General features: G+C 39.4%; 1 protein-coding gene across 5 annotated transcripts in view; it reads left to right on the forward strand.

Moving 5' to 3' along the window:
• The window catches only part of gria4a (glutamate receptor, ionotropic, AMPA 4a), a 109,963-nt gene that overhangs the window by 62,868 nt on the left and 20,774 nt on the right, over window positions 1–26,321 (forward strand). For 4 of the 5 annotated variants that reach the window (XM_044203564.1, XM_044203563.1, XM_044203561.1 and 1 more), the window contains exons 11-13: window positions 8,614–8,820; window positions 10,875–11,090; window positions 11,832–11,992. In XM_044203564.1, the coding sequence (XP_044059499.1) occupies window positions 8,614–8,820; window positions 10,875–11,090; window positions 11,832–11,992 (584 nt within the window). Of the gene's footprint in view, window positions 1–2,065; window positions 7,843–8,613; window positions 8,821–10,874; window positions 11,091–11,831; window positions 11,993–26,321 lie in introns of those variants that run through there. The other variant, XM_044203565.1, reaches the window with a different exon arrangement.

A 26,321-nucleotide genomic window follows, 5' to 3' on the forward strand; every position in this document is an offset into this window, starting at 1 on the left:
CTTGCTCTCACCTGATTTCCCAGCTTACTTGCTAGTTGAAGTTAATGGAGATGCAAATTGGTGCAAATGAAAATGACACATCAGGTATACAATAGGTAATTAATACCCCATTTAACACATGCTAAAATAAAAAACTTTTTTCTTTATTTTCCAAGCAATATCAGGTGCATGTACAGGGAAGGGGATGGAAGAGGATAAGCTTAATTTTCAAAGAAGATTGGTTTGACAAAAAAAACTGTATCAGTCTTGACTGGGGTGAAACTATGGGTACAGCAATAAGCTGGTTAGACAGGACTAGATGCATAAATGACCACTACTACTGCTGGTACAGTGGTTCCCACCCTGGGGTCCGGGACCCCCATAATGGGCTGCAAGACACACCTAAGGGGTTACAACATGATGGTATAGAAAATGAGCAATCTTTTTCAAATTTTCCACTCATTTTTGTTTTTTTTACATTACTCAAACAAAACAAGGAAAAACATTCTCTCTTGGTCATAACCAGTAGACATATATGCAAGCACTGTTTAGGAGTTTCAAGAAGGCATTGCTTAGTTTTGAGTGGTCATAAGTTCAACCTCAAAAGGTATGGAAGTTACTGTACAAGTAACTGACAGAGTTTAGGGTTGAACCATGGGCAGGAGGCAGGAGTTTACTTCCCTTAGTGGCCTTATAGGATACATTCAGTGTCAGAAAGCCAGGGGATGGAGTACAACAGGGGTGTCGTGTGGCAGAGTTTTGTTAATGTCAGAGAAAAATCAGGTTGGAGCTGGATGAGCTGTATGAGTTGTAGTGAGCACAGCCAGGAGGGAGTGGCACTTGTCCAGCTGGAAGATTACACTAATGTCTCATTAGTAGGCAAATCTAAAACTGACCTCAGATCACCATTTAGAAGTGACCTCAGTCCAGTCTCTTTTAATGGCTTTCACATATACACGGGTCTGCAGCCCATTATAATTACTTCTAGTTCTTCTACAAACACGGACAAAGGAGGGCTAATCGTTGGATTTGTGCACATCCTCTGCTTACATTTGATTTCACTTCACCCATCTGCAGCCTTTTTATGGTGGCCATCCCCTTCCTGTAAATGCAATCAGTCTAATTCAATTGGGCATGCAAAATGATGCAAGTGAAAGCAACTCAAAAGACTAATTTCAGCCCAGAGATAAAACAAGCCACAGATGCTTGAGCTTCGGCAATTCAGCATTTTGTTTCAAACCACATTGCTTCATCCAGCAAACTCCTAAGTATGACAAAAATATATGTAGTTGTACTAACAGTACTGTAGTGCTCATACCTATGGACAGCTCTTCAAAGATGTTGGTTTGATAGTACAGTGAGAGTCTGCAGTGCCTCCGGTGGCCAGAAGTGGTAGTTACCAGTCAGGTGTGCAGAGAGGAAAACGACCACACATGCTGAAAAAAAAGAGTTCAGAATCATGAATTCAGCTGGACTAAATGTACTAAACAGCAGCCCCGCCTCCAGACGTGCACACTCCAACTGGCAATGTATTAAACCTCAGGGCAGTGTGTGGTGTGGTGCCGTAAGCCAGACCCAAGACAAGCAAATACAAACATGTCAACACAATCAAATGTATTAAAGGGTAGGTTGTTATTCTGTGACAAAATCCTATTTTGAATATGTGTATATTATGTTTATATACCATTATTGTTAAAATATATCACACTGTGTTGCTGTTCGTATGACTGTTTGGCTTGTGTTTCTAATTACATTCATTTTGTGTGGTTGTAAAAGAGATGAGTGTGCAAAACAGAGTTTGGCATTACTGCATTACTGCATACGTCTTTTCGATGTTTGTTCCTTTCCTATTTATTCTGTCTCCCCCTCCACACACACACACACACACACACACACACACACACACATACACACACACCCAACCCCACCCCCGTCTGGTTGTCTGTCTTTAGCTCCACTCATCTCCCCAAACCTCCACACCCTTTGTTTTTACCTCCATGCCTCCCCCACCTGCATATTTCTCTGTGGATGGTGACCTCAGTAGGCCTTGGCTAATGTTAGCTCAGCCACCTCCTCCTCTTTGCAGCCTCTGATGATGAGGAAGCCTCTGCTGCGACACTGATGCCGGGTCTGCAGACAGAGCAACAGACTGAAACACAGACTCACCTGAGTCGCAAACCCTTGGGAAAGACAGAGGACAGACAGACTGATAGACTGAGTGTCCCCAAAAGCTCTGTACAAAGACTCAGTGCGCTTTTTGTTTTGTTGTGATGGCTTTTTGTTTGATAAGGAGATTTTGTTTGTTTTGAAATGATTTCTTTGTTTAGAAGTGGTTTGCCCTGCATTAACACAGCAACAATGACAAAGAGGGACTGAACAGATGAAAAGGAGATTCACGGCCGCCATGTTTTGAGCCAGTGATGCACTGGGACGCCTTGCTCACTGTGCTCCTCTCTTCCTCTCATGATAAAAACCACAGTTGGATGAGAGCTCTGCGAGGGATTTTGTGGCCGCTGTCAAGATTTGACCTTTTGCCACACAAAATCACCGGACCATCAGACAGCGCTGTTAATTCAGATTCTTTTCACTCCTTTTGAGGACACCACAGTCACCACCACCTTCTGTGTTACCTGCAGGAAAAATTATCTCACAAAAATATATAATTTTCTATATTTTCATATTGTTTATTGTTATTCATTATTGTTTTTTTTCTTTCAAGAGAAAGTGTGGGAGGAGAGTGATATATGGACAGGTCTTCTGTCCTGCATTTTGCAGCTCTCACCTTTTGATACCGCTCTTCTTCCACCTTCAGTTTTCTGCTCCGTCACTCTGTAAATCTACTCAGTCATGCTTACTCGGTCAACATTCCTCTACTGTAGCTCCTCCTCAGCTCCTCTGAGATCTCTACACCTGAAAGGTATTCGACACTAGGGGCGCTTATCTGAAGCACAAGAGATTCCCACACTTTGCATTGAAATGGCACCATTATAAATGTTTTAACTTGTCTATAATGAAATTTTCACACTCGCACTGTAACCTATTTTTCAACACTGAAGGTGTGAGAGTACATGCAAGCAAATTAGCCCTCACACTATAAAAGATACATGTATACACACACAAATATTTACACAAACAACCTGTATGAGCAAAGTGCATTGAAGGGGATTGATTGTTAAACCTGTTGGCATTTGCCTTAAGTAATGTGCACTTGCTGTACTTGTTAACATAGCCCCTGAGAATATGTCAATCTCTTATTTATGCTTTTGCTTTGACCTTAGTTAACCACAGCATACAAAATGCTCCTTTAGCTATTTTTCTGTTTAATTGCCTTTAATATAATATTACATTATAAAACATTTTGACATCTGACTTCTAATCAATGAAACTTGCCTTTAAATGTATTTTTTATGATGGATGGATTATCAAAAAGTGCAGCACGCTCAGGTGCAGCACACAGAGTGTTGAACAAAAACTGTACAGTCCACTAAACTTTCTCCCACAGTGTGTTTATAAATGAAAAGTCAGTGTTCTCACAAGGTTCTTCATCAGGATGCAAGACTCTCATACTCAGAGCTGAAGATGGTAAATAGATATTAGGGAGGTACATTATTTATGTGATGGTATAAAGTAGGTCAAATTACATAAACAGAAGACAAAATATGCAGGCTTCTGAAAATGTTGGCTTTGAACACATATATAACTGGTTCAACAAAAATAGAGACTAACACAAAGTATTGTGGATGCAACTAGCTGATGGACTGAGTGGCTGGTGAATCTGTTAACAGGTTGAATCATTGGCTAGACTGACAACAAGGCGTGTGTTGGGCTGGCTGGTTAGTTACCTGGTGGACTGACTAACTTAGCAGCTGACTGGCTGAGTTACTGTGAAAAGCTGTTTACCTGGCAGGTTGACTTGGTGACAGACCAACTGGCATGGTGGCACTGACTGAGTGCTGGCTGATTGACGGCCAATCGACTGATTTGACTGTCTGCTGAATTGCCTTGCTCTCTTTATGGCTGAATAGCTGTGAGATAATCACACTGACTCACAGGCCAAATATGTGACTGGGCAGATGATTATGTAGTGTAATTGCAGTAATTAATTAATGAATGAACTGATTGACCAACTGACTGACTGAAACAGGCTGTGACTAACCGACTGCCTGGCTTGCCTCTCTGGCCATCTGAATGGATGGCTCACAGGCTGATTAAATGTCTCGGTGGTTAGCTAACTCGTTATGTGACAGTCTGGCTTTTTAAATGCTGTACTGATTGAGTGTCCGGTTGGCAGCCTGAATGAGTGACTGGACAGTTAGGTGCCTGTTTTCACTGGCTGGCTAACTGGCTTACATTACAAGTCCTGTCTGCCTTTTTGGCTGCAGTGTGAAGTGTTTTATATCTTATCAGCCCCAACCATTTGCTTATACAAAGCTGTTCCCACTCTTTCACCCATCCATTTTCCCTTTTCATCCCATCCCCTCTCCTGCTTTCTGCCTCTTTTCCTCATTTTTCATTTTGTCGTATTCTCTCTTTCTCTTTATCTCTCCTTCACGCTTTCCCTTTTTCCGTTCCTATCTTCCATTCTCCCTGTAGCTATCGCTGTTTGTATTCTGATCTGCTCCTGCATCTTTCTTCTATAGTTTCATGCAGTCAACACACCCCACATCTCTCTCTCCAGCTGCATTTCCTCCTATTTCTCTTTACCGTGCCCTCCCTCCCTTTTTCCTTTCGACCTCCTGATCTTTGCTCCTATTTCCTCGCTTTTTCTCCCCCCTTATCACCTCCCGTTTCTTGCCATGCCCTGACTCATTATGCCACATGCAACAACCAAACATGATGGTTTCTTCCAAGAAGTAAATACATGCACTAACATCCAGTACACACAAACATACTCACACACAGCACTGGCATTGCTACTTTCACACCGAGACAAAGGTGTCTGGGGCAAACTGATAACAAACCTTAAGGAGGCTTTAAAGTAAAACACTGTTGGCAGAGCTCCCACTGGTATCTGTATGTGTGTGTCTGTTTATGTGCAGTTGCTTTCATAATACTAAATTAACTCAACAAAGTAGCCTCCTCTGATTTCAAACACTTGACCTTCTAACATGATAAACCTGAGGGTAATTTGATGGAGGAGGCAACTATGTGGTTGCAATCTCCTTGTTAACACAAATTAAGTAAATGATTCCTCTCAAGATTCGATGATTTAATATGAAAAGTGTAGCAAAATGGCCTTCCTGTATTTTTGAGGCATTAAGAATTTAATAGTAATAATAGTTTCATCCCCCAATGTGAGACTAAGTCTCCTCTTTGGGCTTCTGACCCACCTGGACTTTGACAAGATCTCATCAGAAGAATTTCCCAGGAAGTATCTTTTACATTTCAGCTCACTTTGTATGAATTATAGCACCAAATAAATATCCTTAAAGGAATAGTTTTGACATTTCGCTTTCTTGCTGAGGGTTCAATGAGGAGATCGATACCACTCTCATGTCTGTCTATTTAATATGTGGCTGGAACCAGCAGCCGGTTAGCTTAGCTTAGCATAAAGTCTGAAAACAGGAGAAAACAGTTGGCTTTGCTTCACTGTATCCAAAACGAGTCTGCCCAGTATTACAGTGTTTTAATGATTTTAAACAAAAATAATCATGTTCATCTGGTTACAGCATTACCATCATTTGTTCTTTTCAACTTCCTTAAAAATAACCTGAGCTGAATATTCCCATCATTGTCATTGTAGAAAGTCTCTGTTTTATCGGTGTTCATATTGAGTTGTTGTCATGCACCAAACATTATATGCAGCTTAGTGTCATTCACCTGAATAAATGCACCAAATAATCTCTGCCACAGAATTATCCTTCAAACACGTTTCCTCACAAACAGTATTGTCACATTTCTGTCAGTGATATTTGTTGGATCTCTGGGCAGTTAATATCACACCAGGTTGGAAACCATTAAGTTTATGATTGCAAACCAATAAAAACTAAAAAAAAAATGTAATCACACAGTATATGTTATGTGAAGATTATTGTGAAACTGTAAATTAGATATTTAATTAGGTTTCAACTTTGAATGCGTGCTTTTCAGCTAGCATCTTCATCTCTTTTAGTCTTTTTCCCTGCTACAGAGCAGTCCTCATGGTTGTCGATCTATTAAAGGGAATTTACTTGAAACTCTTTTGATGTTCATTAACATTATAAATTATGTTGCGTCAATGGAATGAGCACCCCAGGACCTGCAAGTCCCTGATAATGTCGTTTTGGGAGAAATCTTTTTGTATGTTCTGACACTGAAGACAGTGGGGGAAAAATTTTGTAGTTGATGTTGATGTTGGTGATAAAAGTGTGTGAGAAAAATGTTCAGCATGAAGAACTGAATTCTCATCTGTGTGGTTGGTTTTAGAAGAAATGTATTTTGTTTGAACAAATTTTGACAAACTGACGACTGAATAATGGTTTGTAAGAAATGTGATAATCCAATGCTTGGGATGTTTTTTATTTGTTTTAAAATGTGTATTTGTTTCTCAACCTTACATATGTTTCATATGTAAATGTAAGATTATTTGTTTATGCACAAAGGAATGGACTTGCACATCCCAAAGAACATTTCTGACAACTGCTGGATTTGAGGCTTAACACTTAGTATATTTTAAAACTTACATGATTCACCATGTAACACTGACAATAATTTAACAGGAAGAAAACTCACTTGCTAGGTAGACATTGATGCTGAGCTCACGCTCTGGATTTAGAAACAGGAAGAGTCTACAGTCCTGCTGTGGGGCTGTACTTTGGCACAGCAGTGCTTTGAGCTAAATGCCCATATCAGCATGCTAACATGCTCAAAATGACAAAATGATAGCATGTTGATGTTTAGGAGGTATTTACCATGTTCGTCATATTAGTTAAGTGTAATCGCATGCTAACATTTGCTAATTAGCACTAAACACAAAGTACAGCTGAGACTGATGGGAAATGTCATTAGTTTTGAAGGTATTTAGTCATGAAATCAATAAAAGTAAAAGTACTTCTACAAGAATTAATCATTTAAAAAAAAAACATTTTGGATACATGTAAGCCATTGAATAACCATATTTTAAAAATAGAATTTCTCCCTATTTTACCTGTTAGTCACATGCAAGTACACAAGGAAATGGTTTTATTTCAAGCTCTTTGTTTACTAAAGAGAAAGAGAATCAATTCATAAATCCAGCTTCACTTTGTAGGATTTGTTTGTATAGTCCAGTTTCCATTGTAAGATTTTTTTTAAAATCCCTCTTCCTTCCTGCTTCTGATCTAGACTTGCTTTCAATGTTCCCTCGAGTGAGTATTGTTCTGTCAATTCTCTCCAAATCTGTGTGATCTTATGATTATTACTGATGTGATTTTGTTGTTCATTTGAGCCCCTCTAAGACATGTTCATTTAAAATCCTCTTTGATTAAACTGTACTGGTTTGTGATGTGAATCAATTTCCTGAATGAAGAATTCAATCCAAAAAAAATTATCTTTTTTTTTTATTGTGTTTTATGATCTTCATACTGTTTCATAGCTTGGGAGTGTTGGATATTATACAAGCCTGTTTGATTAATTAGATGAGATTAGTCTTTGATTAAAAAGAGTTTGATAGCATTTTAATAGGCTTGGTTTCAGTTGGATTACAGGGTGAGCAGCCTCAGGCATAATGACATTACTCACTGCTCCTGATGGATGCACTGCCACTCAAATGTCTATGTGTGTGTGTTTCTTTTCTCTGTGGATATCCTATGTAGGTGTGTTAATGTGTGTGCATGCTTCTCTGTGACCATGCTTGAGTTTTGTGTCATTCCTAATACACCCACCATCTCTGTAGACAACATTAAACTCTATGTTTGCTTTCATCTTTGTTAACTGCATGCACACAGAAATCATTCTACCTCTTACGACACATTATCAAAGCAGGAGTCTTCCTCTCTTTTTCTTCTCTCTCCCTGTATTAGTGTTGTACTGAGTCAGGTGTAGTTCCCAATGGAGGCATGTAGAGTCAGACAAAGGCATAAAACAAGGCACTAGAAGTCAGAAACACAAGATGTAAAACATTTACCTCAGACATGGCCTAATATTTTTCCTATTTTTTTAAACTGTGCAAATGTTTCTATCAAATTTTGGGTGACTGCTGTGATTTCCTGAAATCATAGTTTGTCTGATGATGTTAATCTCTTTTTATATAAAATGTGGATCTACATAAAGATGTGTGACTTTCAGCTTACCTTCACTGTCCTACTTGTATGGTTAAATCAGTCTCTTATAATGATGTGCATACATTTCAGAATCTTAATGTTATGATCAAAGACTTGCTTTCATAGAGGCTGGCGTCCAGTTTAATATGTCAAAGCAGAATTGAATTCTGTCTGCAACATTGCATTAGGCCCCTTTGTGTATGATAAAAAAGTAATAGTTTCTGTTGAAAATGTATATACCTATATTTTTTCACAGGAATAATTTTTATTATTATAATTTTATAGTCTGTGTTTTTCCCCCGGTACAATGTTTACAACCAAACTGCTGACTGCCGCTTTCCCTTCTCCTTAGTAATCGCTGCTGTCATGTTCCTCCAAACAGTTGTGTCTTTCTCCCTTTATGCTGGTTTTGTAGGAGGGTCCCTATGTGATGCTGAAGAAGAACTGGGAACTTTATGAAGGCAACGACCAGTTTGAGGGATACTGTGTGGACTTGGCCTCAGAGATCGCAAAGCACATCGGAATCAAATACAAGATCTCCATCGTGCCGGATGGGAAATATGGAGCCAGAGATCCAGAGACGAAAATATGGAACGGCATGGTTGGAGAGCTTGTGTATGGGGTGAGTTTGTATGGAAAATATTAGGGACTTTATTGATTATTTTGTCTGTTATGTTACGTTATGTACGATTAATTAGTTTGCTGTTTAGTCTATCTAATGCCACTGTGGTGAATGCCCATCACAAGCTCTCAGATCCCAAGATGATGTCTTCAAATTGTTTGTTTATTCTATTTGATCCAATTCAACCTTAACTTCAGTTTATTTATAGTTCACCTCACCAAAAAATTCTTTGGCACACTTTACAGGTCAAAATACTACAAACAGAACTATGAGACCTCGCATTTACAAGTAAACACACAGGCAGAATCCCAGACATACAAGAATGTTAAAACAACAACAGGATTGAGGTTAAGAAATTAAGAAAGTTAATACAACAATGACAATGAAAGTTTACCCAGCCGGTGAAAGTAGGATTAAATTAAACAATGATCTGATTACCAAAATTTCACACAATAACCATAATGTCAAACATTCAAATACTTCAAAATGACAATGTACTATACACACAGGATAGGAGACTATAACATGTTCAACTTACAACAATACAACAATAGAATGTAATGCGATCCAGTACAACATCACAGATTATTGCCACAGAGAATGGTGTTGAATCAGCACTTCTCTGACAGAGCCTCAACATAATTTGAACATCATATATACTGTACAGCAGGGCTATTACATTGCATTATCCAGTATGTGTTCCTGCTATTGTGAACCTACCATGGGCCATCAGCTGAGAAATGCTCAAAATAACTCTTATGGAGTACATAAACTTGTCTCCAGCTCTGCGTCTCCTTAGTTACCATGTCAGTTTCGTGCAGAGATGCTGTGTCTCCAAGGGTTCATTTATTTCTTGAGAATTTGGCAAGCTGGCTAATTATGCCATTCACGCCCATGCACGGGCTGAGATTTCACATTGCTGTCCCAACGCAAACTTTATCAACATGCAGAAGACAATGTCAGTCGTCACTTTGCGGAAGAGTGAAAGTGGAGACGTTGCTGCAGAACAGTGACAGAATTAATTAGCCTCCAGAATCCGTATCGTGGAAGGTGACACGGCAGAACCGCTGCATTGATTAATCTGGTTTGATTTGTTCCAAACATTCGCAGTCCTTTCTGATGACTCTTATGACTCTTCCACATAGAGAAAACACATTTGTAAGATTTCAGCACTTTGCTCTGTTTTATATCTTTGTGTCCCTTACTCTCTGTTTATCTTCATGACTTTCTTCTCCTTTTCTTTCATGTTGTGTAATTTTGTCTCCTGCTTTCTGGCTCCAGTTTATTTCATCTCTCTTTCTGTAGTGTAGTTTTTGATATTCCTCTGCCCTCTCCTAACCTTTTTTCTTTCATATCACTTCTGACTTCCTTGTCTTTCTTTTGCTGTTTATTGCATTGTAACATTCTCACCCCTTGTAGCAAAGGAACACTTGTTATTTGATATGCTGTTATTGTAGCCTCTTTTTCAGTTAAGACTGCAGACGTTGTTTAGACACACGCCGCTACTCAGAAACAGATACTCAGTGTGCTGAATGAATGATGTTTTTGAGTCTTCTACAGATTTTGTGTGTGTGTGTGTGTGTGTGTGTGTGTGTGTGTGTGTGTGTGTGTGTGTGCGTGCGCACATGCAAATGTGTGAGACCTTGCAGACTAATTTATATTCTGGCAGTGTCACTTTCATGCCTACGTATGAATTACTTCTTTGTCATTCTTCTGGTTTTCCCTCTACCTCTTCTGTCTGTTTCAACCCTTCTCTCTCCCCCTTTTCTCTCCCCCACTATACCAATTCCCTTTCTTTGCCTCCCTTATTTCCTTTATTCCCTTCCTTATGTTTCTTCTGCTTCAAACTCCATTGATCCTTACTGGTCTTGTCTACTTTACCTGCCCCTTGTGTTTCAAAATATATTTCTCCCTCCTTTATCTTTGTCCTCAGACTTTCCCCTTCTGCAGACAAAGGAGTTCACAGAGTCACCATCACTCACCTGTTTTACATGAAGTTTCTGCATTAACTGCACTATCATATGACTAAACTTAACTAACTAACCTCTTTGCAGAAAGCAGAAATTGCCGTGGCTCCGCTGACCATCACTCTGGTGAGAGAAGAGGTAATCGACTTCTCGAAGCCCTTCATGTCTCTGGGAATCTCCATCATGATCAAAAAGCCCCAGAAGTCTAAACCAGGTGTTTTCTCTTTCCTGGACCCGCTGGCCTACGAGATCTGGATGTGCATAGTGTTCGCTTACATTGGAGTCAGTGTTGTGCTGTTTTTGGTGAGTGACTGTTAAAAACATCAACACTTGAGTTGGATTGAAGGGCTAACAGTTTGAAGTGTTTTTAAAGGCCTGGGTTTAGGAATGAAAGAAAGGAATCTCTTACATGGCTCACAGGCTAAAAATATAGTTTCACTAACTAGTGGGCTACAGCACATGGTGCCCTGCCTGACCTTGTAGATCCTTAGATCTACAAGATTAGACTACTCCTGGATGCCCTTTTCTGATGATATAATAACTTTGAGTGATCTCATTTGATGTTTCTGAGAATACACCATGTGTATGTTTTAAGGATTATTAAAACCCTTCAATAAATTAATACAGTTAATACTTTTTCAAGTGCGGCAACACAGAAAGCTTCTGTGCAGGAAATCGTTAGATACTTAAAGGTGTCCTATCTGGACAGAAATAACATCACAGACAGCTCTGTATGCAAGATATGCAAATACTTAATGTGCGATATTTAAGACATGCAAGGTCACGTAGTCAAGGTTATGTCAGCCAGAGTGTCTGCATATTCAAGGAAACAGTCAAAAGAAATGTACCCTCCATGTTTTTTTGTGTTATTTAGCTGTTAGGATCATTGCTGAACATATTTCTCCCTGTGTTAATTTGTTTCAGGCTGTATTAGAATAAGATAATGCGTTTTTATCTCTTGTTTTCATGTACCTGCACTGGTCTTTCTTTCCTTTATAGACCTCTAAATGATCTATGACTCTTATTTTTCCTTCACTTTCTCAGGTGAGTCGCTTCAGCCCGTACGAGTGGCATGCAGAGGAACCAGAGGATGGCACAACAGAGCTGGGCCCCACTGACCAACCTCCCAATGAGTTTGGCATCTTCAACTCCCTCTGGTTCTCACTGGGAGCCTTCATGCAACAGGGCTGCGACATCTCACCACGGTGAGGGAGGGAAATGGGGTGTGTGTGTGAGAGACAAGCAGAGTGCATTTGTGTACGCGTGTGCATCAGATTGAGAGAGTAAGAGATAATATTTGAGCCTGTTTACAGGATGTGTTCATAAGAGTGTACGTGGGCTGGGGATAGCGTGTGTGTCTGTAATGTTAGACTGATTTAGTATTAGGCTGTGGTGATTCAGACTGTTGACAATGTGAATCACTTTTCAAGCTCTCACTGACCTGGACCGCTTCTCCAAGACAGTGTATTACAGAAGCTTAAGATGTGCCAAAAAGACACACGTACATAGACACAAACATGCACAAAAACACTAAAGTGAGAAGAAAACACCTGCACATAGTCCAGCGGTCATGTCCATATGGGTGTGCTATGGTGGGAGATTTAGCAGTTTGCTGGATGTCTATGAATTTTTAATGCACCACTGAAGAGGCAGAGTCCGGCTGTATTTTTAGAATATTTATATGAATATGGCATTTTATTATTGATAACCTGAGAATGCAGTTTAGTGAAATATTCATGGCCATCATCCTCAAGACCTTTAGGGAGCAAATCTAAGGAGAGAAGGAGCAGATGGAAAAGAGTGACAGACGACGAGCTGAAAGAAGGAAAAGGTGTGAGCAGTTGAGCAAAATGTGTGTGTGCTTGAGAGAATAATAAGAGCTGTTTGCAAGTACATGAATGGACACTTCTCACTTTGTCATAGACGTGGAGATGAAGTGGTCAGCGCTTAGTATCGTGCTGTAGGACAAAGAAGATCAGTCACAAATTCAGCTTTACTTTTAATACGCACAGCTATAACATTTTTTGGTTCTGTATCCCTAACTGATAATGTGCAAGAGTCATCTTTGTCTTGACTTTGGTGACACTCTTAGTGAGAAGCAGTCATTGCTGTGATGTTTTCGCCTCAATGTAGACCCTGCTCCAACAAGTTAAAATTATATTTTCACAAAAGGATTGTGCAGCTTTTGCGGCCTCTAAACCTGCACAAATAAGACAAAAAGAAATCATGTAATTCTCAAAGCACCCGCAAAGGGTGAAATGCACCCCTAACTTTGCTACCAAGCCATCGGTGTGCCGATGCTTTTTGCACATATTTAAATGAGGTGAAATGCACAAAATTGGCCCTTTTCTATGCAAATGACCCTCATTGCAAAAAAAGTCCAATTCACAAACACCAGCGCTAATAGCCACCTGCAGTTATTAGCATCTTCAGAGAGTTGGTGATAACTGAAGAGCATTTATAAGGGGTGTGGACTTTCCAGTGATCATGGCAGCAGTGATTGTAGCCAGGCGAAGCAATAGCGTATCACAGTAGGCTACTTCATATGCACACAGATGGCACAGAGACAGTACAATACCTGATATTCAACATGAGGGAATGAAACTGTAAAACAACATAAAACCTACTGCTGTGAGAAGCGGAGATGGTGGTTACGCACTGTGACAGTCCAGCAGAGAGCAGAGTAGGAGAGAGAACAGCTCTCCATGCACCTAGAGGCACGAGGGAGAGCATGCAGTTAAAGCACCACCAAGTAACTCCACACAGGGTGAGTCATAGAAAAATGAAAGACACCCCTCTGATAGAAATGAATTTAAGAGCAGGGGGAATTATTAGATAATTAGAATAGTTATAATGAAGCTTAGCATAAGTTCTAGCATAGCATGCTACTCGTTCATCCACATTTCTCTCTCCCCCTCTCTTTCTTTGTAATCAGTATGGGCGTTTACTCTTCAGTAAACCAGTAATTTCGCCACAATCTCCATCAGCCAATCATATCGTTGCTCTCAAACTTTAAATCTGTTCTCCTCTCTGCTGCTGTCAGCTGTCATTTCACTGTGAATCATCGCAACCCTCCTCCACCCCATTCACCTCCAGTTTCATCACTTCCATCGCCCAGCTCCAGGTTCACCACTTCCATCCAAATCTCAGCCATTGTCTTCATCTTCACTATCCCCTTATGATGACGTCACAATGGGGTCTAATCACCAAAGACTCTTCACATTTCTCATCTTTATTGTGCACATGTAAATAAATATTGTGCACTAAGTCTCTCCTGATTGAAATTAAAATTAGAATAAGTTCTCTTTCAAATCAAACTTTGAGATATGAATGGAAAGTATTGTTCTTGCAGCGGCATTTATAAACATTTTTTGACCCAAACGTTTCTTAACCATGTCATGTGATATGCTACTTCACTACACCTTAAAAACAAATATTACTGGAACCGCTGCAGCAAATTACAGATGACCATTTAACAGATGCCAAACAATGGCAAATTGCAAAACTTTATGGGCAGTGTCTTTTGTGAATCGGACCTTGAGACGGCACAGATAGTGATTCCAAGTGATGCGCAATTCATGGTGCTATCAGCGGCTGCAATCCATTCTTTGTGAATTCGCCTCTCAGTGTAGACTGGAGCTTCCTACATTTCTTGAACATTCCAGGAAATGTTTTTTGTTTCAAACAAACTGTTGTTGCGGCTCTCATAAATACTAAATGGTTTTACCCTAAAATATATCTCTTGCTGTGCAGCAGAAGATTTTAGGCAGGAAATAAGGTTTATTTTGTAGGTGTTTAGAATAAGTGTTCAGTATTATTAATATATATGAAAAGGTTGTTCATATCCTTAACCCCAGAAGTCCCTTCTAAGTATTTACATTAATTCATGTACAAGCGCTAAATAAAATATCACCGACATACATATAGTTATTAACATTTTTTTTTTCTCATTTCAAGGACTTCTTCTTCTTTTTATCTCTCAAACATTTCTACTGCTTTGCCATTAGCATTTCACTTTGGGAAAAGAACAAAAGTTCTACATCAGCTGCCCAAACTTCACTTTCTTCCTCCTCTTTTGCTCTTCTGCTCTTCTCTTCCACTCTTTCATCCATCTCTTTCACGCACTCTCTTTTCCTCTCTCCCCCGCTCCCCGAGACACCTGTCGTCTCCCACTCCTCCCCTCTTTACTGTGACTGACAGGCCAATTCTAGCCCCAGCACACAAAATGGAAAACACTCACACCAGCTGCACGCACACACACTAACACACACACACAGGATGTGCACATGAATACACAGACACTTCACACACTGACGTTGCTTACACACATGCAGAAAAAAAACACCCAATGTGCAGTTTCACAACAATCCAACACGCACATGCAGACCTCTCCATCACTTGCAGGACTTGTTATAGTTGTGTGTGCATAAGCTACAGCTGTCATGAGGATAATGTGATACTTAACATGAAGCCAGTGTTCGTCATATAAATCACCCTGTCACCTCCAATACAGCACAACTCCTCTATAGGCCAGGATTAGTCCTAAATGCCAGATTATATTCGTAGAATGAGAAATCTGTCACTTATATACTTTTTCTTCTTCTGCTTCATTTCATTTTATTTGCTGGACTTTTCACATGAGTGAGGAGGTTTCAATACAAACTAAAGTCTTTCTGATAAAGGCACTTCATACAGTAATAATTTATCATGTAAATCCAACATAATGTCGAATGTATCACAATGTCAGTCTCATGAGATAAACCATATTGCAATGACTGGTATTACAGCTGTATTTAGGGGTGTGGCTCTGCTACCAGGATCATTAGGGAGCAAACTGATGGAAACATGCTGCAGATTTGGATCGGGGTATGCAACCTACTGGTGTGTACAGAACAGAGCTTGAGCATGACAATGTATAAAACAATGTGAAAGGCATAGCTCGTAATGATGAACCTACAGAGAATTATTGCCTGACTCTGAAGCTCCCCCCAGTTTTACGGAGCTTTATAGTGATTTCAGCTCATTATGTAGCTGTCCAGCCCACAACTTTACTGTTTTGGTTCACTCTCACCGCTCTCACAGCAACGTTTTCAGATGTATCAGGCAGTTTGTTTGGGGTTTTTTTTGGCGAAACAATTCTAAAAACCCACTGTATACTACCTGCTCAGCAGCAAACAGCAGACAGACACAGTTAGCGACTAGCTGGTGAACATAGTGGAGCATTTAGCAGCTAAGGAACCAGACATTTACCCCAGGAGTTGGTAAAGACCAAAAACAGTGCTAAAAGATTTGCCAGGTGGCCAGCAACACAACTCCAAATGAATGATAATGTTGCTCCTGTGTAAATAAGCAACTGCTTGCTGATGATATGTCAATGTCATGTTCACAACTTGTCTCTGCTTCACCCAAGTGGTCAAAAAAAATCAGGAACATACAGTAAATGGTTCAGTATGCTTGAAAGGAACCAGTTCGTACAAGGTATCATCCACACATCCAGACACTGTTAGACAATCTAATAAGCACGTTGTTTGAAGCATACACAGGCCATGCAGGATAAGTTGGTGGTATGTGAACTACCTAGTTACTAGTTACTGTCCTAGTTATGAGAAATCACTGTCATTATTGATAACCATTCAGATCAACTGACATGACTAAAGCTTCCTGCCTGAACAACAATACTTGTCAGTGTTTCTCAATGGTTCTGACGTAAACATAACCAAAATACGAATGGTGTGCAGCCTCGCTACATTTGAGTCATGCTGCCATGCTCACATATTACACACTCCACTCTTTGCAACACATACCCAGCACACTCGTCTGTTTAATCTGTCATGCTCTGCTCACTCTTTTGTTCCGCCTAAGCTGCCACTGCTACGCTGCTCACTGTGAGCATCACTTCATCATCATCATACCGCTTAGGTATAGCATTAAATCCATCTCACCTCCACCCCAGCATTCACCTGTAGCTCCTGATTGTAGTGAGTCACTCCCTAATCTCTTTACGTGTGGGTTTAAGTGTACAGTATGCTGCAGGGAGTGATGAGGCTCGACTGAAGTGCTTAGACGTCAAACATTTACTGTACCTTGTATTCACATATAACCATTCCATGTATACTGACTGACTGATATACCTAAGTAATGATGCAATGTATGCAGGAAGAGGTAGAAAAATAAAAAGAGATGAATGGTCAAAGAGTTAAATTAACTTGTTCATTAGAAATTAAATAATCCTGCAGACCAGGCTTTCTGCCATAAAACCATGTGATGGATGAGTCTTCACTGTGACACTGTGCTCTGCAGTAACACTAACTCATGTCCTTAGAAAAGGAGACGTGTCATGCATATCATCATGTGATATCGTTTTTCTGTCCCCTCAGTACATTTCCTTTAATCTCCCATTCCCTTGTTCACCTTTGCAGGCAGGCAAAGTCATAATGCTAACGTCAGTCACAGCTGACAGCAGAAATGTGCTATAGCTACAACAAAGATAAATATATTAATATATCACAAGATGTAGTTTCCTTCTAACTGAAATATTTAACATTCACTTTTATTAGGATATAGCATGACATGTTCACTTATTCACTTACTCGGTTTACCTGCCCTTGATTAGCTGCATAGCAATGTCTGAAAACAACACACTGAGCTAATTACTCATAAATACATAATAGAATTGGAGAACATTTCTAGCTTGTGCCTCCCGCGGCCAGTTTCACTAACAGATCAAATCCACAAGGTCTAAATGATGGAGCATAACACTCTTCTGGGTGGTGTGTTGATTTAGGCCAATAAGACAGAAATTTACAGAAATCTGGGCTAGTGGAGCTTTAGTTTCTGTATGCATCGATGATCAAATTGATTAAAAGTACTACACAAGGTGGAAATGGTGAAGAATTAAATGTAACTGATGTTAAAAGTAAAACAAAATGAACTGCTGAACGGATACTATATGAGTTTAAATGCGATGATAGCATCAAAGTTATTATTAATCAACAATTTTATTTTTGTTTCATTACATTATGCATTCCCTTATGCCTACTTTCTTTGCCCTAAAGTTAAGAGAAAAAAAATCTTGTGCTGGCTATTTGATGGATATCATCATAGCACAACCCAACTCTGTCAGAGGCAGAAGCATTTTCCTTTACATAATTGTAACATTTCCCATCCTCCACATATCTGCCCTGAACATGGGATGGTCATTCGTGTTCTGGTTTTATCCATTTTATCCATCCTGCCACTTGTATCGTCTCCAGCTACTCAGCAGAGATCAGAGTACTGAGGTTGACATTTACAGCTGGGAATAAAGGGAAGGAAGCAGCCTCTACAGGAAGAGATTTTCTCACAGACTGGTTGAATACCTTTCCGTCTATTAAATAGTATATGTATTTTTTTGAGAGATTGTGTGTGTACTTATATGATTTGCAGTCTGCCTGGTTACTGGTTATTTACTGTACAGTGTATTTGTGTTTTTCTTTCTAAAGTAAACAACTCTTCTGTCTTCTTTTATGTGTCGTCTTACAAAATTTACCTGTCGGTCAACTGGTCCATGTATTGCACACTGGGTTTTTGACTTTATACACTGTGTATGTGTGAGACTGTGTGTGTTGTGTATTGTGTATTGAGCTGCCATAGTAGGTCCATTGGTATTCAATGTGGGTCCCTCTCTTCCTGCTGCAGTCATCTCTGCAGTCTGGGAGACACAGTATAGCACGCACTCCCATTCAACTCTTCATCTTTCTCTGTCTATCTATCTATCTATCTATCTATCTATCTATCTATCTATCTATCTATCTATCTATCTATCTATCTATCTATCTATCTATCTATCTATCTATCTATCTATCTATCTATCTATCCTTCTGTTCTTTATTTTTCCTTTTCTCCTCTTTTTTGCTCTCTCACTTAGTGCCTTAGTTAATTTTCATAGGTAGACATAACAGCACGTGTGTGGTGACATCTCTGCGTGCTCATGACAGACAACACTTCACTTTTTTTTGCAAAACACACTCACTGGTGTTTCCTTCACCTTTCCGATCAAGCAGAAGGTGATGGCTGACAGCAGACACAAACACATTCACACGCACTCACACACTTTGTCAGAGTGACCTTGAGATGGCATTTGCACCACGCACCTGTCATCTTTCAGCCCAGGCGTTCTGGGTTTATAATGTCGGTGATTGGCCTGGTCACGGAACGAAGGGTGGCAACAAAGTGATGGACAGTTAGGTGATGGGACTGTAATGTTTTAAAAGTAGAAATTAATAAAAGGCAGAAAAATGGCAAGGTGTACATTGAGAAAGAGCAGGAGAGGGAGAGAGAGTGGCAAACTGATCACCAGTGAACATCTCAGAGGGATTGGATCTGTCTCTGTCAATAAACATCTGAAATTACAGCTCTCTTCTCTTCTCTTGTGTGTGTGTGTATGTGAGTGAGTACAGGGGGAGGTGTGCATGTGTGTCTGCTGCTGGGTGGGGGCACTTGTGTACTACTAGCTCTGAGTGTGCGCGTGTGTGTGTTTGTGAGTGTCATGTGTAAGTATAGATTAAATGGCCGTGGGTGTGTTGAATAGTTAATGATAGCAACAGATCCAGTTAATGGTTTGACTAACAAACTACAGTGGAGCACGCTTACTGATTAATTAATGATTAGACTCAAGGTCACTGATTAGAACCCAGTCACACCGACTGACTGTGTTTATGAATTTCACCAGAAATAGTTTTTATAAATCTTGTGAATAATGTTCTCTCTCTCTGGGTGTCTCATATCTTTTTTGTTTCACTTTTATGATCCCTGTTATTAGTTTATTTTATAATGCCTTTCATTATCTGCCTGCTGCACCTAATCTTTAATCTATTAATCTGATTTTCTTGTGTCTGTTTGCTTTCACGCCCTTTATTCTGCCTCCATCTACTGTAGTCTTTCTGCCTGTTTCAATCAATCAGTCGACTCTTATCGACTTTATTTCACACCTCTAGTACATGTAAGAGATAAAGGAGATAAAAGACAAGATGAAGAAAGGATGTGTGTCTGTATTTCTATCTGCATTTTCACCGTCTTTCTGTCCTTTATTGTGTATTAATCAAACATTCATGCTTCACTTTCCCAAAACACCAGACACACTAGTAACTGTCAGACTCAACATTTGTTAACATGTTTATCACCATCACTTGATAAACACATCTTGTTTACTCCCCAATTGGATAACAGCTAAAAGTACTGCATTTCCACTGTCGACATGTCTTAACAAACAAGGAAATGAGCTTTTAACAAGCTCACGATTTGCATGATCAAATGAAACACATGTCACCCGTGATGTCTGGTGTGTCCAAAGAGAAAAAAAAAACACAAAACATGTATGCTGCTTTGTAATATGTGGTATATTGAAAAAATAAGATGTTAATAGATAGGTTCACAATTTTCACAATTTACAGTCTGTTTTAAAACATAAGCCAGGCGCCTACAGCAGGATGTGCACTGAAACAGTTTTTGCCTGCATTAATCATTCTTCCTGTTCATATTCGCCCTAAAGAGATCCCTTCCTAACATGCTTCCAGTGTTAATGATGGGGGACACAATCCACAGTCTTTGTTCTGTGTAAAAATATATTCTGACATTTATCTGAAGCTAACATAACAGTCTGTGTTATGCAAATCAAGTGGGTAAAATTTCCTCTTTCTGTGCTGAGATTGCATTCAGAGTTTTTTCTGTCAAGATGATTGTGATAACTATCTTACTTTTAATCAACCAGCATTATAATAACAGCATTATCTGAGGAAAAACGTTGATGATTGAACTACAGGTAACATCCTTGTCTTCCATTAGTCCTCACAGAAGGAAAATAAAAAACATCACAAGATCATATTGACATGCACATGCAGCCTAAAATTGCAATCTCTTCTGTAAAGTGAGAAAATCCAGACACATTGGATGAAAACAAACTGTATCGCTTAGAACTGTGTTTGTGTGTGTGTGTGAGTGTGAGAGAGCGAGAGAAAGAGAGAGAGAGAGAGAAAGAAAACAGCATGCCATTAATCTTTCACACAGAGGATTGGGGAGGCAATCTGTTGGCTATCATAGATGATACATGACCCGCTATAGAATGATTCGCCTGTTGCATACCAACGCACACGACACAACTACACACACAGACGACACACACATTCATATTGCCACAAACACACATGCACACTCACACTGACATGTCACATAAAGAATCAAGGACATCGCTCCCAAAGCTCACCCACGTACACCAAAATGCTCTCGCACAGCAACGAAATACACGTGTAGCTTTGGGCACACACACACACACACACACACTTGTACACATGCATGCACACTCTCATACATGATCTCATATGATTCGAACATGCTCCATCAACCTCCCTCTGGTAGGTAAACATCTACACCAACTTCGCTCCAAGGCCAAACACCGGTGAATACCTCCCTCGCTCATTTTCATTCACATACACACACCCTCACAAATAAATCAAGGACAACACATTTAGAAATAGACATGTTGTTAATCATGTTGTCCTCAACCAATCTATTTTTCTTTCCTCTGAAGGGTGGTTTGCTTTCATGCCCCCTGAGATGCAGAACCAGTCAGAACCATTTTAGATGTTCTGTCTTTGATTACAAGCTGCTATAAGCCAAACCTTTACCTGGTTTTCTTTTTTTTACTGTAGATTCATTTTGCAAACATATCAAGGGTGATTCAGTTCAGGTAACTGTATGAGTCTTATGTAATCTTGTCACTATCCTAAATACATTAGATATAAAAATGCACTGTATGCATTCACCTGCTGCAGGTACATTTATGGACCTAAAAAATGAATTCGTCAAGCAAATAACTTTCAACAAAATACAGCTAGAAAAGCAGTTTGGTGTTGATAAATGCAGCATTTACTCGGTTCGGGATGATGTCGCTAAAGCAAGAATTCTGATTATTCCCAGGTTTCAGCAGGAGTCTGATTTCTGAAAAGTCATGAAAACAAGAAACCTGATTTCCTCCAGAAGGGATTAATCTCTTTAACAGGTCTGATTAATGTGGTTTGGATTATGTAAACACTTAACCACTTGTTATTTGTTATATGCTTTAGTTTAAGTGTTTACATTTATATACACAAAAACTACTTGTAGCTCTGTGTTGCTCTAGCCAAATTCCAATCCAGAATCTGACTTCGCTCTGCCAACTCTAAATTAGGGGCACATCACAGCTGAACAGTTGGCTGTTTGTAAAATTCTATGTGCTTTGCCACTACGGAGTCTGTCCTCTCAAGGCATCAGCCCAAAAGCTTGAAAAAAACATTGTGTGTACATTCTTGCTGTGTTTGTGTGGGCATCCTTCTAGTGAGTCAGTTCCCGCCCACATCATAACACATGCATTTTAGGTATTATGAATACTAGCAACACTTTACTTTAACCAGCCTTATTTAGCAGTTATAAGCAGTATATAAACATGTAATACATGATTTATAACACACTATAATGTAGTTGTACACAAATATAAGAACATTTTTAAATGTTTATCAATGTACAATATTTGTCAACAATTATAACTCCTCCTTTGAAGACATATTTGCTGACTTTGTCTGTTCTTCCCTACGGTGTAATGCCGGCAGCCTGCCAGCTGCTGTCAATCAAACACAGACAGCAACACGCCCCTCCAGCTGGCTAAGATGAAAAGGAGCATGTCTGATATTTCCCCAAAGACCTTTTTTCTTCCTTTTAATAATAAAAAACGATTAACAATACATTTAAAAAACACGTTGACATTATTTTTGACAACTAAAAGGGAAGAATAAATGTGATTTCAGCTGAACACTTAAAGTGAGACTCCCAAAATCTAATGTACACAAATCAATGTACCTGGCCTGCTCTCAAGCTCGACAGGTTCATAAGACAGAAGCAGGATGTTTCACCACATTTTGGTAATGATATAACTGTTATGAACATACTGATCATAAGAGTGCACAGTGGAGAAGTGCACTGCTCTTGAACCTTTTCTCCACCTCTTTATCTTTGTCTTCCTCTTTCTGTACTCTTCTTCTGTACTTCTGTACTTTCTGCACTCTTGTCATCCTCTTTGCCATGCTTTTATTGCCCCTTCTTTTTCTGTTTGGATGTCCACTCAAATTACACAGTCACTCCCTCAGGTCAGATTAAAATGCCGTCACAGCTTGTTTACCAGCTAACCAATCAGATCGCACGCCCCTGTTGGCCAACGTTGGAGCCCCTGTAGAATGAATGAAAATTAGTTTTTTTTTAAATGCATCATTCGTGTTCCTCTTCCTCTTTCTTCTTCACTTGATCATAATCATCTTCATCTTTGTCATTCTGAGCAAGAGGACGAGCTTCTGCAGTACTATTATGATTAAAATTAGTGTTTTATATCATCATCACATCATCATTGTCATTGCCAGTATTTACATCAACGGCAGTAACTATGTTTTACTATCATCTTGTCAAATCAATGTTTTTAGTATGCATTTAGTGCCTGGACCCCCTCTTGCCCATGCTTTTGAAAGTCAACATTACAAAACTTTCTCTCTTTCCATCATAAAGTCTTACTTGGTTGAAAAAAACAATGTTTCCACAGTCTCCTAATAAGTATAAAACAAAACCTAACAACTCTTTCTCAGGAGAATCCATCACAGTATACGCCAGGTTCATTAATTCAGGCAAACAGATCAATGCGTCAAGGACACACACTATCAATTCATATTTGCTGGTGTGTGTGTGTGTTTGAGGATTAAGAGGTGTGCTGGCTTTTGAACAGCAGCAGAATGCAGAGTTGCTCCAAAAGGTGACAATTTATGCCGAGTCAGGCATCACTGCACCTCTCAGCTCTCGCACTCCTCTTTTGTCTCTTCAGCACGCACTCCTTAAAACCCAGCACACCCTAAAAATAACTTATATACTGCTTTCACATAAGAGTGGTGGTATCACCAAACAGCTACCTGTCCAAGAAATGTTAGGCCTTATTTTCTGATTGCGTGTATGAGGATATGATCAAATGTCTGCAGTGATGTTGATAGGTTTTCAATGTAATGAGTCCCTGGGACCCACAGGTGGTCGTTTGAGTGGGTCCCCAATAATATTTGTGACAAATTGACAAATTGTAATGTTAAACTCGTGTCCTGTTACATATGGCTATAACTATGGATATTCATGTATGTTGAAAATTAAAAATCTGAAAATGAAACAAATAAAATCCCCAAATCTATAAATACACTGCAGACACACAGAAGCTGACAGAAAGAGGAGGTCATATTATACAAAGAAATGTTGTTTTTTTCTGGGTGAAAAAATGTTTAAAAAGGGAAGATAAAGGGCAACGATAATGCTGAGCTTTCAAGTTTCATCAGGAGTCGCAATATCATCAAGCACATCATGTTTAATTAGGAAAGTAGTTTAAAAACATGCACACAAAGGGCAACCATTTACTGCATACTCCCATTAGAAATTAGAATTAGCCTGATCACCCATAGTCAGCAATCAATACAAACACACATTATTTGACTGTAAACCATTAATTAAACCAATAAATAAATCGCAGTCAATGTCAGAAAAACTTATCATACTTTAGCAGTTACCTAGTGTTTCTGTAGTGGTGACAAAACATAAAAAAATATAGGCTACATCCAGTATTAGCAGTTTGAATAAAACTGAAGCAAATAGCATGCCAAACTCCATTTAAGAAATATCAAATGTTAATAATTCCTCACATGTCCACAAAAACACATAACTCTAGAACCACAAGATAAAAGGCATCATATGTCGACAGTCTTCTTGTCAATTTGGCATCAATATAATCCATAAAAATAAACTCTGTACCGTACTTCACATTTTGTACTTTGTCGCCTCAACTCGCTACCAGCCTCCGTTGTTTAGCTGCGCTATTTTAGTGAGAGATGACGTGGGAATGAGGCAAACGTTAAAAAAAGTAAGATTTCTCACTAAACTACGTTCTGTTTAGTGGATCAGATACACGCCGAATTAAACACCGACTCATCACACCGTTAATTCACCGTCTATCGTGTGTGTGTGAAGGTATTTAAGGAGTTTTTTCGGTCATTACCAAAGTAACTACCCGGTTTGCTGCTTCCCGTTTGGTGCTGGAGTGACAGTATATGCGCAGACGATAAGAACCAGGCGTTTTTCACAATGCAGCAGCAGATGTTGCTTGGTACGCGTCCTGCGCACCAAGCAAACTCACTGAGACTGTGTAGGCCTAATATATAATACGCAAGAGGTCGCTCATAGTGATGAACCCACAGATAACTATCACCAAATTCTGCAGTTTACTTCAGCTCTAGTGTTGGGTGCATGTTTCAGCTCATTGTTTCGGTTTTTCATCTCACAACTTTACTGTTTTGGTTCACTCTCACTGCTCTCATAACATCGTTTCCAGCAGCAGCAGGCAGCTGTTTTCAGTGAAGAAGCTGTAAAAACCCACTGCACACTACCTGCTCAGCACCAAACGGCAGACAAAAGTTAGCATAGTGGAGCATTTAGCAGCTAAAGAGCCAGATATTTCCCTCAGGAGTTGGTGGAGACCAAAGACAGAGCTAAAAGGAAAAGTGACTTACATTCGCCAGGTGGCCACAAACACGACCCCAAATGAGTGCTAATGTTGTTGGATGTGTAAATAACAACTGTTTGCTAACATGGCATATCAACTTTAAAGGTGATTCATATTAACTGTGAATGTTCCCTTGAGCCACTCGATTTTGTGTTTTTAGCATAGAATAGGTAAGACCTGAAAGGGAAATGCTACAAAACATGTTCCTCTTCATTCTCTGTGAATATGATGGCTTTTTTAACATTTATACTTAGATATTAAACTAAAGAAAACTGAGGAACTGTAAGCATATATCTCACCCAATACCCTCTTCACTTTCTTTCTCACGCTTTCTAAAGCGTGGGTATTTTATGTCGCTGCTTGTGCCCATTAGTATTTCAAGGTCTTTTATTGACTGCAGCGCTTAAAAGAAAGCCTAATGTTTTGCTACCTTTCCCCATCTTTCCTTTTCTCTAATGTGCTCACTCTTGCTTGCTATCTTCCCCTTTACTCAGTGAAACAAGTTCATGCAAACAAAATAAATTGCCACTTACTTTGATGCTTCTGCTCACAATTGGGAGATAAAGAGAGTAAACATGGAGAAACAGAAAAGAGAGAATGAGCATGAGAGAGATGGAGGAGCGCCCAGATTACAATCTGTTTCATGTAGCCTTGGTTATTGTTAGTGCTAAATTGGTTTGAGGGTTGAAAGACAATTACTTTGGCGGTACCGTCATTTTCACAGTCATGCACACAGTGGTGTCGAAAATGCTTTGTGAAACTACAATATGTTGTTTTGCATATCTCTGAGGAGCTAACCTTAATTATGTTTCCTTCAATGTTTTTCCCTCTGTCTTTCTTTTATGTTTTTATCTCTTTAACCTTCACCCTCATCTTTTCCTTCATCATCTTCCACTCGTCCTTCTGCTAATGGCTCATCTACATTTCTTTTCCTTTATCTCTTTAATCTT

The sequence above is a fragment of the Siniperca chuatsi genome, linkage group LG7, assembly GCF_020085105.1.
Source record: "Siniperca chuatsi isolate FFG_IHB_CAS linkage group LG7, ASM2008510v1, whole genome shotgun sequence".
Classification (NCBI taxonomy): domain Eukaryota; kingdom Metazoa; phylum Chordata; class Actinopteri; order Centrarchiformes; family Sinipercidae; genus Siniperca; species Siniperca chuatsi.